General features: G+C 44.1%; 1 protein-coding gene across 3 annotated transcripts in view; it reads left to right on the forward strand.

Moving 5' to 3' along the window:
* The window catches only part of TANGO6 (transport and golgi organization 6 homolog), a 591,842-nt gene that overhangs the window by 218,814 nt on the left and 356,228 nt on the right, over positions 1 to 16,800 (forward strand). For all 3 annotated transcript variants that reach the window (XM_078668284.1, XM_078668285.1, XM_078668287.1), the window contains one exon: positions 1,085 to 1,261. In XM_078668284.1, coding sequence (XP_078524410.1) covers positions 1,085 to 1,261 — 177 coding nt within the window. The remainder of the gene's footprint in view (positions 1 to 1,084; positions 1,262 to 16,800) is intronic.

Below are 16,800 nucleotides of genomic sequence, written 5' to 3' on the forward strand. Positions count from 1 at the left end.
GCCCTTTGAACTCTAGTCAGACACTCCAGTGTCTCATATATTCTGAATGCTGGGGATATTCTGCTATATCTAAAAATCTCTTCTCCGGACGACATCTTCCACTTTATGCAGCTCCTTGAAGACATTCAGTCCTGGCTGTCCTACCATGATTTTTAACTAAATCTGTGTGTTTAGGATGGTTTCCAGCCCTCCACGTTATATATTTTAAGCCTTGTATTAACTGCAGTAAATCAATGTGCTTTGCTCTCTACAAAAATCTTAATCTGAACTCCCCTAATCGCAGCCTAGTCAAAATGCCCATTACTAACCTTTTATGTACAGCCACAGTAGTATCCGTACTCATTGGCAGCAGCATATTCATAGTGGGATGTATTGTACAGCAACCGCTCCCCTTCTGCAACAACTACACTGGCTACCAGTGTGGAAGCGGATCAAATTCAAAATGTGCTCTACTGTTTTCAAAGCTCCCTACGAATGGGGCCCTAACTACCTATCTGATAAACTTGTATTGTACATCCTTCTAGGTCCCTACGATCAGGTTCTGATTCACTTCTCTGCATCCCTTGGTTTAAAAAGTCTTGCTTGGGTGGTAAAGCCTTGTCCTATCTTGCCTCTCTCTTTTGGAACCAACTCCCCTAGCCCTTACGTCAATGTTCAGAATACTTACATTTCAGAAAGCTGCTAAAGACCTACCTGTTCTGAGACGTCCTTGTCTGGCTGTAGCTCGCATTCCCAGTGCGGAGATACCCCTGACGGGGTGATTCGGGCGCTATATAAATGATAAAATATCAAACATCAAATTGTTCACACAGATAATCATTTTTAGGCCTGAACCACTTGTTTGTGAAACTATCTATCTCAATAGGCATTTGGTTTCTTAGGAGTTCTGACCCATTCCTTTCTGGAATGACTAGCCTTCAAAAAACTAGTAACACTAACCCTTGACCTTCTCTCTGAGCACGGGGTCACTTGTAAAGAACACTGACCACCCATGTGTTTGGTTTGCACTCCATAAAATTGCTAATGGAAAAAAAATTTGTAAGCTTAGGGTACTGTCTTACACTGAGTCACTTCTCCTTACCAGGTCACCTTGCCAGGAGATCCTGCTATGGCTTTTGGACAAGCTGGAGCGTCGGGCAGCATTGGTAACACTGAAAGAGTTGGCACGACTGGACAGGAACTTGCCCTTTCTTGATCCTCGCTGCACGTTTGCAGCTGCCAGTGAAGGCGGTGCCATCATCAAAGTGCAGGAAAACATTAGGTAAGGCCCTTTCGTGGTGTTGTGGCTCAGACCACCTTAGCAGGTGTGTTTCTATGACTGGATCCTTAACGATTCGTAAGATCAATACGTGTGATTTTGAGTGTATAAGCAATTGGGTGTGGAAGATAGTGATTGATTGAAAGTGAAGAGTTATCCTGCTATTAACATGAAATATCTGTTGCAGCACAGAATGTAATGATTAGGACTCTATTGATGTTCTGTTTCTGTTAGATTTTACATCTGCACAAAGACCTGTTTTCTGTCTCTTCTGTACCTTGGGTTCATTCATCTTGTATTATTAATAATCCTTTTGTTTGCGTGATTTATAAAATTGGTGATGACTTGCACTTTTATTGAACCTTCAAGCGTTGCATTTAGTGTCATGTTTGAGCTCTTTCTGTGGAATTGTGTGTGAATTACTTATTGCAAAAGTATCCCTTATCACAATTATACTCAGTACCTTATTGATTGATTGATTGATTGTGGGTTTCTAAAGCGCTAGAATCAACTCCCGAAGGAGTATCTCTGCGCTGTAGACCTCTGGGGAACCCGTCCTGGCTTTCCCTGTGAGATGGTCCCTACTGGGTATCTCCAAGGTGAAACCAGGCATCCCCGGCGTATGTGGGGGGCCGTTGTGGAGATGAGGCAAGCTAATGCCCAGAGTTGCCGAGTGTGATCCCTAGTTAGAGTAGGCACCGAGGCGAGAATTATCGAGTCCGTTGACCCTGGTCCAAGACCCTGCCGCGTCGGGAATTGAACTCTGGTCCCGGGCCGTCCTCTGCTCCCGGGTCTGCCGCCTCTAACCAGTGAACCACACCACTCCACTATTATTTTGGTCAGAACCGAGCATGTGAGACTGTGGTGCATTTTCCTTTGGTGCTGTGCGTGCATCATGGCTGTACCAAACACCACCAACACTGATATTCTTACTGGTTTGTATCAAATGCAAACCCTTCCCTCTTCTATCCCTCCACTATAGATGCAAACCCTTCCCTCTTCTATCCCTCCACTATAAATGCAGACCTTTCCCTCTTCTATCCCTCCACTACAAATGCAGACCCTTCCCTCTTCTATCCCTCCACTAACCTTTTTCAATCCAAATAACAAACTCACATGTCCACTGCTCAAATTAATTTTATCTCTCTCTCTATACTAATTCACCACTAACCCTCTTTGGGTTCCTGAGTAGCGTGCTACTTGCCGAAAAGCACTTATACGCCTCGTCAGGGGTAGTAAGCACTATATAAATGCAATTACAATTAGAAATACTTCTGATTGTACTCTAATGGCATTGTGAGCAGAGAGAAACTCTCCTGAGCTCTTCAACTAGCGCACTGTGCTCTGTTGATGGCGCGCATGGCAAATCTGCTTGTATTTGTAGAGCTGGGCTGCAGGATCGGTGGCAGCCCTGCGCTTAAATGTGAGCTGCTTATACCTAGATTGACGGCCAGCACGTAGCAGAGCTGTGATTGTGTCAGTGAGAGCTTTTCTGCGACCCTTGTGAAGACTGTTTGGTTTTCTATGCATTGACATTATTTTCTGGTGAAAGCCATGTACTTCTCTGTGTGTCTTCAGTGGACATTGAGGTAGAACTGTTTGACTGCATTTATTTCGTAGACCACAAAAATCATGATTCGGATCCTTATTGATTTCCCCCCAAAAATGTAGAGAAAATATTTTTACTCTTTTAAAAGGACTCTTACCCACATGAAATGTAGGGGCTCACATGGCAAACTATAGGTGTAGATGCCTGTTGGACTCCGTAGCATAAGTGTGATTGAGTGGTCCGCCAACCTGTACTCTCCCATGGGGCATTGATCTATCTAAATAAACATTGAAAAGCTGGGTAGTTTCAGAGCACTCGTAAGGAAATACCAACTAAAAAGTCAATTTGTAATTATGAGCTTGCTTTGAATTTGCGTTGGACACACCTGCACATTTCTAATGACATCCAAATGAGTCTTTTTATAGGGATTCAAATAGCCCTGAAGAAAGCCGGGCAACCCATGGGGGTGATTAAAAAGCTGTCTGAAACGTGTCGACCTATATGGACCTGTGGGAAGTAGTATTCTCCAGGTACGTCCCTTTTTTAAGGGTTGAGCCTGCTAGAGCATGCGTCTTGCTTGCAAGACACTGTTAAATACATCAAAGGGCTTGGAGCCCGCCCATTGCTTACCATTTGTTGGCTTGAGTGCCACATTTCTTTACAGCTTTTTAATTCTTCAAGGCATGTCTAACATAATTTCCGTTCCTCTCTGTGGAGCAGGGACCACGCACTAATTGATTCAACTTAATCAGTGCCCATCCGCTACTTCTGAAGTAATTAAAGTACTATTTTGTTCTGTTTAACTTTTAGTGCCCTGCAAATAGAAGGTGTGTGATTGGCAAAAATGTGCCCAGCAGGACAAACAAGCTTGTAAAGATGTATTTTCTATAGTTAAGTTTCTTTAATTTTGCCAAGTCGTCTTTGATCACTTTGCACTCCTGGTTCCTTTTTTAGGTCTCGCGCCTAGCGGTGCAGTGCGCAGCAAGAGACTTTTTGTAGGGGGGTTTGAAAACTGAGCTAGGAATCGCACACACTTGTGCGTGTGCTTTTTGTTTTGATTCATGTTATTGGCCTTTGCGTGTGTCTTTTTTTCAAAGACAACAGGCAATTGGCCAAAGGCTGGCGCATTGCTCCGCCTACGGCCTATTGGTGTATATTACGCGCACCAGCCTTCGTGTGGTTTCAGTTATCGTGCCCAGACACAGGCACGATAATTGAAACCACATGCCCCGCTGTGACGTGCGCGCACACCACTCGCGGGCTTCTTTTTTTTTATCCATTTTATAGGGAAGCAACTAAATGAAAGAAGGAAGGAGAGGTGGGCTGCTCGCACGCACCACGTGTTAGTAAGGAATGAAAGTTGTTTTGGGCCATGGGGCTGTGACATTCAGGTCAGAGAACGGATCATTCGCAGATTTGCTCACGGTGTGGACAGGGGAAGGGCTTCCCAGAAGGTAAAATGTTTTCACCGTGAAGGAAAAGTGTGTTTGCACTGGAAGATTATTCCACTATGCTTAAATCTACGCTCCACATATGTCCATGCATGGGGAATTAGAGGCCAGCAGTGTTCCTTCAAACACTTGTGTGGCACAACTTTCTAGATGCCCTTCTAGGAATGTTTGTGTATTCCCAAAAGTAGTGAATCTGCACCCATGCGTAAGCGGTGCATTTCTACGGGTACTGCTATTTTCTTGAATATGAACCAGTATGTTGACTTTGTGAGGATGAAAGACTCCCTCAGCCCTGTTAAGATGCCACCAGTTGACTAAAGATAATAATCAAAAAGAACTAGCTATACTGATGCTGCTCATGTAGTGTGTGTCAGAAAAAAATGTTAGTTTTTATGAAGGCCCTCACCCACCAACCTAGTTGGTGGCATGCTTTATCTTCGGGCCCCACCCGAGGCACCAAGTGTGCCTCAGGTGTGCTGCGACAACTGTTTACAGCGGAGCGGTTTTTGTTAAGTGAGTGTGCAGTGATGGTGTTCAGAGTGGAGTTAAAATGTGTTTTGGGGTCCCCGTATCCTAAGGGTAATTTATTCGTGGGCCCTTGGCAGTATTAAAAGTAAGGCTAGTGGATGTGGTTGGAGGGACCTATGGTCTCCCACATGCCGTGTGGTCAAGTAGTTTCAGCTAGGCCTTGTGTTAAATCTGGCTTTCTTCAGGACCTATGTGCGAAATGTGATTTAAAAAGGAGCTTCATATCATGTACATATGTTCCAATGTGTAGCACTTGCTAAGGTGATTTAACTGTGAGAGGAGGATTTCCTCTAGATTTGGACTGGCCATGCCCAAGGTTCACGTTGCCTGTGCAGAGACGCGGGTGTAAACACGGTGCACGAGACACCGCGCGAGCTGCGTGGACCTCCGCGCCTCTTTTGTGTGGGTGAGCTCTAGCTATTAATGAAACAAAAAGAGAGCCAATGCGGAGGCACTACATCTGTGCAACATCTGTGCAAACAGACAGCTGTAAAAAGCTATAGCGCCCAATAGTTGGAATCGGCCAGTTTCAAAGGGCTCCGACGTCAGACACATATGCATTGCGAGGCACAGCGCAATAAAGGGATTTGCCCAGAATCGCACAGTCTGGCCAAGTTGAGCAGCCAGGAGTATGCCCCCGGTATTCTGACCCCACAGCTAGGTAGCCACTAGCCTGCCGTCTGTGTGACTGTAGAACCTTGACAGGTGGATGCAGCCAGCATGCCTTGCGCCCAAAACCCTTACTTTAATTCAGTGGGAATAGTTGTTTATATATGCAAAGAGGTTTATATAATTGAGTCATGCATGTAAGACATTACTATTATTTACAAACCTGTGCCAATAAACATCTTTCTTTTGCAAACATAACTTTGTGACACGCAAATGTGTGAGTTTTTTTCCTAGAGATCACGCGGGAGAGCAAGGAATGGCCGCGGAAGCGTTTCGAAATGAAACAAGCAGTGGCAAAGCCTAGAGGTCTGACTTCGGCATGCGTGCAATGATTGTCTTATTGATTTTTCTCAAAAATATGCAAGATGCAAAAAATAGCAAGCATACGGAAAATATAAAGTCCAGGCTCACTGGCACTGAGGTGCACTTCTTTTCAGGCAGCAGCGCACATGTGATGCGGTTTTAAGCACCGTCACTCACAGTGAAGAGAGCCATTGGGTGAATTGAGCTGACTCATTGTCAAATTCTGTATGTTGGGGTGGGCAGGAGCAAAATGGAATCACACTTAAACAGACCAACTCATCATGATGGTTGTCCCAAAGACACTGTATGCATCTACGTATGCAGTTTTATTATTAATATTTTGAAAACATGACGTGGGCAAGAAATTCGAAGCCACCTCAAGGCAAGACCCAACGAAAAGCATGGGCTAGAAGGTCTTTCCTTCCTGCCTGCTCCCTCCAGTTTCCTAACGTGCTCTTGTAGAAAGTATGTTATTTTTCTGAGAGCCACAGTATAAAAAAAAATATTTGCAATGCAATAGGTCTCGCATTATTGAAAGTTTGAGCTATTGCTGTTGCAAATAATAATGCAACGCCAATAGCTTAAACTTTCACTAATGCGAGACCTTTTGCATTGCAAATGCTTGTTTGTTTTTGCTTGTCGGCACTGTTCCCAAAAGATGAGGATTATCTTATTGCAAAGCGGCAGTGTTTCTTTTTTATGTGTAATTTCTGAAATGATGATTCAACACATAATCGAGCAGTACTCCCCAATCCACCCCACTCCAATCCAGACCACCTCACCCACACCAATCTGCCCTACTCAATCCAATCCACCACAGACCAATCCAGTCCACCCCATTCCAATGCTCTCACCCCAAAACAATCCACCCCACTACTATCCACGTCACCCCAATCTAATCCACCTCACCCCAATCTAATCCACCTCACCCCAATCCAATCCGCCTCAACCCAAATCCAATCTACCCCAATCCAATCCACCGCACCTCACCTAAGTCAATTCCACCCAGTCCAGTTCACTCTACCACATTCCATTCCAACCCCACTCAATTCATTCCACCCAGTCCAATTCACTCTACCACAGTCCATTCCACCCCACTCAATCCAATCCACCCCACTCAATCCAGTCCACCTCAGTCAATCCAGTACACCTCACTCAAATTCAATCCACCCCACTGCAATCCAGTCTACTCCACTCCAATCCACCCCACACCAGTCCAATTCACGCCTTTCCATTCCACCCCACACCAGTCCACCCTACTCCTGTCTACTACAATCCGTCCCACGCCAGTCCACCTCACTCTACTCCAATCCACCCCACCCCACTTCAATCTACCCAGCTCATGCTAAATATACCTTCTCTACAGTTTTTGTACCAAAGTTTCATAAATATAACATTATTCGCTTCAAATGTAAAGTTTTTTTTATTCCCTTATGCGTGGAGCCAATTACAACAGTTTGAAAACATCAAAGAGGGTATTACCAGTAAAGGAGATGTACTACTTGACTTAAACGTGTGATCAAAGTAATTGTACAAACATTAATAGTGTATGTAATATAAGAAAGCTTTCATTATGGAGAATGGGCACAAAGAAATGAAGGGACAATAGAAGGGGTTGTACCTGAACTTTGGAAACCTGCTTCTTCATGCAATGTAAATCAGAACTTGAACACATCTTTGATCGATTTATAATTCAGCACAAAGGTGTTTGTATAGAATAGGAAATGCTGTTTGACTGAGGTCTCGCATTTCACAAAGCTTAGTGACTGCTAAAAGGGTGGAACACAACATGTAGTGTGTTAAATAGCTGGGTCCTGAATAGAAGCCAAAATCAAACCAAAAGAGGTTATAGTGGTTAACAATAAAGATAGAAAAGGAGACGGAAAACACAAAACGATGTTTTGGTAAAGAGAGGGAATAATGTTTGAGAATAAAAAGGAAAGGGGAGGTGAAAAAGTATGTTTGTTATTGCTGTTGGACCACGAATCAAGTCGCCAATAATAAAGCTTCGGTTAGCTTGTAAAAAATGTGAGAAGAGAGAACATTCAGTAAACTGGTGCAAGACGTTTACCACAAGGCCATCGGTGTTTAGAAGCTTGAATCAGAGGCGGTTGTTAAAAGAGATTCTAAAGAGCAGCCATTAGCTAATTTGACAATTTTTTGCTATGAAATTAATGTTGGTGGTGCCAGGTTCATGGTTTACATGAATATGAAGTGAACGTATGGGGTCACTTCGAAATTAACTCATGATGCATACAGTATTTTTCACCGACCGAGGTAAACTCTGCTTCACATGAAGCTACATGCCATTTCATAAAATCTAATACTGTTCAACATTTCACGTGATCTGTTTCAGTTTACCAGAGTGTCATTTGGTCTTCTTCTGTAAAAACATTTTTAATGAATTATATGTGTGTTGTTTGTACTGGAACCAGATACTAAATTATTTGAAGAATGCACACTGATTTGCAGAAAGTTGAAAAGCGTGCGACAGTAGATTAAAAAAGACTTGGAGATTTTGGGGGAAATGACCCCATGGTCATGAACGTTGCTGATGAAGGTTCCAGCAAATAAACTAATGTGATACAGGGTGTCAAAAGTGTGGTAAAAGCCAAGAGAGAGTTGGTTAAGAACATCCTCTTCTAGATCCAGATAAGAAGAAAGAACTACAAGCATTTCACGATTCCTTTGAATTCCACTCTAGAGTTGGTAACATTGTTTCTGCTCATACCACAAATATGTAATCCTTCTTGAAGAACTGGGTATGTTTTAATTCGTCCCTGTAAAGTGACCATGAGTTTGAGTGTTTCCAGGAAAATTTGCTTGGTCTCCTTCGCTAGTCAATTTTAGGTTGGTGAGGATTGTATAATTGCAATAGATGACTGCAAGTATGGTCTTGGGCAACAAGGAATGTTAGAAAGTCAATATTGCATTTGCATCATGCTCACACTGAGGAATTGAACAAAGGTTTAATCAGTGAAATAGTAGCCCCCGTTTCTTCCTCCATCAAATCCCATAGCCTCAGATGCTGTGTGCATGCTGATCGCATTTGCTTACATTCGCCTACATCTAACATGACCCTAAGGGCCTTGAGAGGCAACGTGATGAAGATCATGATTCTAGGCCCCACAGAACTATCCTCCATTCAAATCAGTTGGATATGATTATTGTGCTCCCAACCACCACAAAAGTGGGGAGGCAAAAATGTATTTGAGCCAAATCCAGCTGAACCTTGTTCTGAAAGTCACCACAGCCACAGTAGTATGTTCTATCAACTGCAGCAAATGGAACAGGTATGGGTGTAGGGTTGGTTGGGAGGAAATTGCCACTTTTAACCCTTCCCCACAAAATTGACCAGGTCCCCATAGCTGTGTCTAGACTACTTACATGCTGTCTGCACACAATAAGCTTGTTATTAAATATTGAGTATAAAGAAAATCCAGATGTCCAATAACTCAGCTGCTTGCCCAGCCTTTAGACTGAGTCAGTTCTACCAAAACCTGCGCCTTGGTATCCTTGCAATACCTTCTGTCAAAGGAAAAGTCATATTTTAAGACAGACGCAGTGCATAAGGAATACCAATAAAGAGCGTCTGACTATCTCACCTGGGCCCACCTTCTCTATATTTAAGAAAGAAGCATAAAGTCTTCTTCCTCAAAAAGTCTAGCTTTTCAACCATCTATTTCAGTTTGTTCAGTGCGGTAATTCCATCTAGCAAGTGACAGTCGCTGGATCACCACAGAAGGCTGTGATGTTCACCATCGTCTGTAGCCTATGAATACCATAATGCTTTACAAAATTGTACTTCATTAAACAGCACACAACCTATTCCCTCACTCTAAACTGGAAGCACCGTGTCGCTGCTGAGCAGTGATGTGGCGGCAATATTAATATGAAAATGAGTGTCGCTGTTCGATATGGTGTGCTGAAACCAGATGAATCCTCAGCCTGTCTATCTCAAAACAAGGGTCCTTTCAACATTTTTAAAGGATGAGAAAATGTTCTCGAATACTAATTGTAGAGTCAGATCATCCCAATTTAGCTTGTGGCACATTTTCACGTCTCATTCTTAAATGTCTGTTTTAGCTGTTGTGCATTGTTTAGGATGTAGTGTTTTCTAACCTGGGCATTCATATTAGTGACTACATTTGTTTAAGGACTGTTTCTCAAACTGCCTATCTCTGTGACTAATTGGTGACTGCCTCATTCACCATCACAGTAATCACCTCATTATAAGTGAATGTTGCCTTGTTGATAAAATGTTCACCTTCCAGTACAATAGCCATCTCAGTGACCATCACAGTGACCGTTTGTTGACCTTTTCTTATTGTAAGCTGTTCATTGTCTACATACATTAGTATTTCATTTACAATAATAGTGATTGGGGCTGGCAACAAAGTGGAGTAATGTGCTGGGGGAGGATATCACTCCCATAGCTGTTAGTAATGCACTGAATGGATCTGTTTCCTCGATTACTTTAAAGCTGCAATAATTCCAGACAATATGTACTTTATACTATACCCCAGTGGTTCCCAAACTTTTTGGACCCATGGCTCCCTTGGACTAATTGGCAGTTGGCCGTGGCTCCCCACCATTTTTTTTTACCAGTGGGCGGAGGGGGGGAGGGGGGAGCCCGACCTCGGGAGAACTTCCTGTCGTCTTCCGAAAGTCAAGTAAGAGTAAAGTGAGTTGGGGTGTTTTAGAATCTTAAAGATGTCAGCAAGGTTGTTATTGTTTTCACTGTAGTAACAGAAATGAAAGAATTACATTTCAGCAATAAAAGAAGTGATTTAGACTAGCATGCATCTCTTTAATAAAGGCATGGTCTTCAAAGGTACGTCCACGGACTTAGAAAGGGACGGCTCTTCTGGTAAGGAGTACAATGGGAGGATAAAAAGAGGCTACACGAGAGGTAATAGTGGGAATGTGGATACCCAAAGCGGGCCGGGATCATGATGTGCCTATAATTTTCTTAATTAACAAAGCACTAAAAAGAACCACTGGCAAACCTGGACTACATATGTAAAGAAAAACTTTCATAGGTGTTTTGCAAGGTATGGCCAGGGCCACTGGAATCGTGACAGGAAAGGACCAAATTAAGTAGCAGAGTTCAGTAAATTATGTGTCAAGAAAAAGCAAATTATGCAGAGTAATGTGGCACATTTTGTGATAGTAATATTCCATTATTAAGTCATTCTTACACTTTTTAACACTGCATGAGTATTGGTTGCACCTCATCAGTGCCAGTTTAATATCCAAATGCAGCAATGTGCAACAGAAAAGTGACCAGTTAACTTTTGCAGAGGGCATTCCACAACGCTGCAAATGTGCCGCTGCGTTTTTATTTTTGAACCATTTGAGCTACAAGCTTTTCCCCACTATATATCTGCAGGTTATGCAGCAGATGATGGATTATGTGGCAAATGCATAATTATTCAAAAATCACATAATTCTTATGTCCCCTGAGTACGGCAGACCGCATACATGTGCGCTTGCTACAAACAATGTTTTTTGTAATATCAGGGAAATCTACAAAGAAGAACAGGTCATCAGAACAATAAACTGGCCCACAAACAGCAGATTGCCCTATCGGCCAGTCCAACCCTGCCAACATAACATAGCAGAAAGACCTTAAATCAGAGTGATTTCTTAACTATTAAGCTGCACGGTATAAACACTTTCATTTTATTTGTTTGGTCTGAAAGCGTTTTTTTTTTCTTCAAAAAGGAGTATATGATCAAACATTTGATCTGCTTTATAAATTCGAACTGCATTCTTGGGGGACTCTTGCTGCACTAAGGTAATTAAAAGGCTAGACTGCAGTAGCCTTAAGGTACAGTCCACACGTTGCTCAGAGCATCTGTTGGCACTGTACTTCCATTAAATAAGTGGCAATTCAGCAATATACAGGAAAGCAAGAAGTTTGCTTTCCCGTGTATTTCTGTATTTGTGGTGGGGGGGCATAAGAAAGATGTATCATCCTGGTTAAAGAAGAGCTCCTTCTACAGTCCCCAGCACTTGCCTTTGTCATGGGGGTTGTGAACGCTCCTGTTCAGAGGCAGAGGCCTCCCTGCTGGGCCCTTAGCCTACGATTGGAGGAGACTCCCTACATGCTGTGCCTGCTCAGCCAATCATTGCCGTTCTATATAGAATGACAATTGCCGGCCAAGAGTTTGTGCTAAGTGGGGAGCCTGGCCCATCCCTGAAAAACAACATCCTACATCTGGCCTCAGGAATCTATCCTCTGGCACCAGCGAATAACCCACCTTCTAAATCCGACCCTGACTGAAGGCAGGTTAGCAGGTCAAAAGCAGGGGCAGCATATTCCCGTACTCATACTGTTTCACACAATCTTGTCAGTATTTAAAATCTAGTTCAAGTAAAAAACGGCATGGCATTGATTCATAGTAGTATCACCAGCATTATTTTTACAATTTATTTTACACTAAAAAGGCGAGCTCTAATAAGGCTTATGATCCCTTTAACGAGCTCTGTGGAGAGCGCCTTTTTACTGTAAAAACAATGCTGGTGATTCAACTAATAATCAAACGCCATGCCGATCTTCTGCCCAACCTCCCGGATTATGCAGCTGGCACGTATTTTGCGCTGCGGCTGCAATGAGCTTCAGTTTCCCACATCGTGTCCGCGGCGTCCCTGGCTTCTCATGGCGGCGCACCAGGGTGCTGAGGCGCACAGTTTGGGAACCACTGCTATACGACTAAAAAGATAGCCGGTTGGGGACCGAGGGAAGCTATGTGAGCAACCAGGTTAAATGTCCAGAGGGCGGCTTAATCACCACAAATATTGTTCATATGTTTCTCACCTGCCCTATGCTGAAGACATTTTGGAAGGAAATCAGGCATATCTCGAAGGTCCATCTAGGGCCAGTCTATTCCCTGACCACTCAAGTGATCGTGTTGGGCTATAAGGCAGAAACATGCTCTGCAGGGAGATCCCTTTTCTCAATCATTTTGGTTGTCACGTGTCTTGCTATCGCGAGAGCATGGATCTCCCGAGACCCATTAGGGCTGTGGAGGGGTGGGCTATCTTGATGGAAGTTTATGAAAGAAAGAAGGCTCTGGCCAGTGCCAGAGGATTACATCCAATTATGAAATGTAACTCTATTTGGGGTAGATTTGCTAGAATGCTGTACGATTTGCCTCTCATTTTATTTATTCATTCATTTATTTATCATCTGTTTATTTGTAACTTTTGGTTTTTTCATGTCCACAACAGCCTTTAATGTTTGTCAGGTTTACTTGTGTATTAATTAATTAGATACTTTGGTTTCAAAATGCCAAATGTGTGTTGAAATTGCAATATTGTGAACAGCATATGTTTGATGAATGTCCCCTTTGCCATCAATGAAAATAATAATTTAAAGAAAAAGACAATCACAGTGATTGTAGAACTGTCAGTGTTTTGCCTTGTGGCGCAGAGACAGTATGAGAATTAAGGCAAAGGGTCCAGCAGACAAAATCAGCAGAGGGCCAAGTCTATGAACAGGATGAGGAGGAGTGGAAGCATGAGTGGGATTTGTGGAGGTCAGGGCTTGGGGTGATCTTGAATGCAATAGTTGCCTCATGTCACTTTATTTCTAATCTAGCTCTCTGTTGATACTGCTCACACTGTCATGGTACAGGTAGTGAACCTGCTAGGAATGGGACTTGTGATCTCTCTCTCTCTCTCTCTCTCTCTCTCTCTCGCTCTCTCTCTCTCTCTCTCTCTCTCTCTCTCTCTCTCTCTCTCTCTCTCTCTCTCTCTCTCTCTCTCTCTCCTCTCTCTCTCTCTCTCTCTCTCTCCTCTCTCTCCCTCTCTCCTCTCTCTCTCTCCTCCTCTCTCTCCCTCTCTCTCTCTCTCTCCCTCTCTCTCTCTCTCTCTCTCTCTCTCTCTCTCTCTCTCTCTCTCTCTCTCTCTCTCTCTCTCTCTCTCTCTCTCTCTCTCTCTCTCTCTCTCTCTCTCTCTCTCTCTCTCTCCCTCTCTCCTTCAACTGCCACGACCCTCCTCTTCATCAGCTTTTTTTTCTCCATCATCTTCCTTTTCATTCTGCCTCTTCCTCTCATAATCTTTATCTTGAGTTTTCTCGCAGATGCTACATATGTTCATATGTACTAAAAAAAGAAAAATGCAATAAAAAGATTTAAACAAAAAAGGTAATTCACAAGTAGCATCCTTAGGGGGTTTTTAGGGATCTGGAGATCCATTGAGTAGGTGGACTCCCCCTTTCGCTCATTCACTTTGTATGGGCCGGTCCAGCGGTCTTGGAGAGCTCTGGGCTCTACTGGCTCCATGACCCATACTTTCTGGCCAGGTTAAAACTCCTCCTTGACTGGCCTCAAGATTGATTTTTGCCTTCTTCCAGAGGCGATGCATCTGGTTGCGGAGGGCCCAGCATGTAGCTGACCACATCTTGGTGGATCCTTGACAAGGCTCAGAGGTCCCCTAACTGGCTGGCCATAACGGATTCCAGAGGGGCTAAAACCCAAATCCTTTCTGTGGCAACTCCCTGTAGCGAAATAGCAGGCATGGTAAAAGGACAACCCACTTATGCCTCACTGCTCAGGTAGGCCCATAATCATGCCCCTTAAGGTCTTGTTGAATTTCTCCATAAGACCATTGGTTTAGGGGTGATAGGGTGTGATGGACTTGTAGGTTACACCATACCCATCCCACTTGGACTTCATGTATGCTGACATGACGTTAGTGCCTCTGTCAGACACTACCTCCTTGGAAAACTCCACACGGTTAAAGATCCCTATCAGAGCTCTAGCTACCACCAATGCGGTCATTGTCTTCAGGGGGTTGGCCTGTGTGTTGTGGGTGGCATGGTCCACCAGGACAAACCTGTTGCCTAAGGCTCAGGGCATCTTTTTGCTTTTTTCCTGATTTCCCACGGGCCTGGAATGTAGCACAGGACCTACAGAAGGCATCTGAGGCTGTCTTCATCCAGGGCCAATGAAAGTGTGCAAGAAGCCTGGCAAAGGTCTTTTCTTGCCCTAAATGTCCTTCAGGGGTATATCATGAGCCAGACCCAGTAGAAAGGTCATGTAACACTGGGAGACTACAGCAAATGGACTGCCCCAGAACCAGGAGCCTTAGGCTACTATATAGGTTATCATTCTCCCAGTAGATTAGGTGATCCCTAAAGGCTTCACCTGCTGCCTGGGATTCAGCTTGCTGTCTCAGGCCCTTTAGATTGGGACACTCTTTCTGCATCCTGTGTAACTCGTCCCCGGTGTACCCACCCTCAACTTGCCAAGCACCAAGCTCAGGCAGGTTACCCAGGGCAGCAATGTCCTCCCCCGTTGGCTTGGGGGCCTCCGTATTAGGCAGACGGGGGCGGCAAATGAGAAAAAAATGAGAAAAAAACACGCAGAATCAGTGGAAAACTAGGGAAAAGCAGGAGAAAGCACTTGGAAAAACAGGGGGAAAGGAAGGAGAAAGCAGCCAAAAATTAGGCAAAAGCAGGAGAAAGCACTCAGGAAAACAGGGAGGAAGCAGAGCGGGACAGCAGTATGGGAGAGCTGGGCCTGGATAACAAGAGCATGTCTTGTGATCAAATAACCCCTTCTTAGGGTCAGACTGGGACTGGTTACCACTACTCCATTGGGAATTATTCTGGAAGCCTTTAGATAACTCCTTATGTTTAAGTTTTTCTTCTTGTTGGAAACCAGACCACCTTTGTGGGTGTTCCCCCAAAATAACTTTTTGGACACTATGGTTCTGGCCCAGAAGTCTGCCTCCTCAGCAAGCTTTCTGGGATCAGTCAGCTTGCTGTCAAGTAGGTGCTGGTGCAATTCTGTAAAATAGATACTGAGCATGTACTCTCTCATGATTAAATTGTACACGCCAACATAATCATTAACCATGTTGCCCCACGCCCAACCATTCAGTGCCTTGCTAGAGGAGTCCACATAATCTACCCAGGATTGGTTGGGCAGCTTCTGACTATCCGTGAATATTTGGTGATACTTCTCAGAGGTCAGCCCAAAGTTGGCAAGTAAGATGGCCTTCACTGGGGGGACTTGGTTTGGTCCCCAACCTTTGGTATTAGAAGTGTGTCCCTCCCTGCAGTAGGATTATGTTTCCCCAGATCGTCCCTCCAGTGCTCTTCCGGTACCTTGTGAACCCTCACTGCAACCTCACAGGCAGAAAACCATTTGACTATTTTGTCTCCCACCACATAACTGGGCACCAAATCCTTAGGTATGCAAACCCTTTTTTCTCCTTTAGGTATTGCAGGCATATTTCCATCCTCACTGCTGGAATCCGACTGTCTGGCTTTGACTTCCAGCTCCTTTAAGCTCCTCTCATGAGCCAATAACATATTGTTCTCCTCCAAAGCCCATTCCGCCTTCTTCTCCTCCGTTTTTAATTTAGCCATCCACAGCTTGAATTCCCCCTCCTCTCCACCAGTTCCTCGGGTGGGCAGGCCGTGGGAAGAGGCACTTCTTCATGCCCTGGCAGGAATCTCCAATTGAGGGGTCATCCCCATCTCACCTGATGCAGGTGGTTCCTGAGTGGGGGCCATCATCCTCAGCTGTGATTTCATTCAGTACAGAGTGGGCTTCAGCCCAGGCCCACAGTGCCTTTTGCAATTCCACCTTCCTGGTGGTACTCTTGGCTGGAAGTCCAAATTCTTTACAGAAGTCTCAGAGCTGGCCACAGTGTATACCTCTATGTTGGCCAGCTCACATTCCATGCTTGTGGTTGTAGATACAGCAGCCAGAGAAAGGATTTTGATTACAAATTAAAAATGCCAGTTAGGGAGAATTTGAAATTCGAATTGGTCTTAGATGTCGAATAGTAGTTTAGACTAAATCACTGTATAGCACTGCACAAACAGAGATCCTATCCTCATTGCTGATGGCTAATGTTAGAAATTGGGTTGTTGGTTGACTGGGGTTTAAGCCCTGGTTAAGCAGCAACCACAATCCTAGTCATGGTAAGAGGCAGGCTAACCTAAATTCACCTGTACTCACCCTCTGGTAGCTTGGCACAGAGCAGTCAGGCTTAACTTTAGAGGCTGTGTATTAGGTAGT

The sequence above is a fragment of the Lissotriton helveticus genome, chromosome 12 (assembly GCF_964261635.1).
Source record: "Lissotriton helveticus chromosome 12, aLisHel1.1, whole genome shotgun sequence".
Lineage (NCBI taxonomy): Eukaryota > Metazoa > Chordata > Amphibia > Caudata > Salamandridae > Lissotriton > Lissotriton helveticus.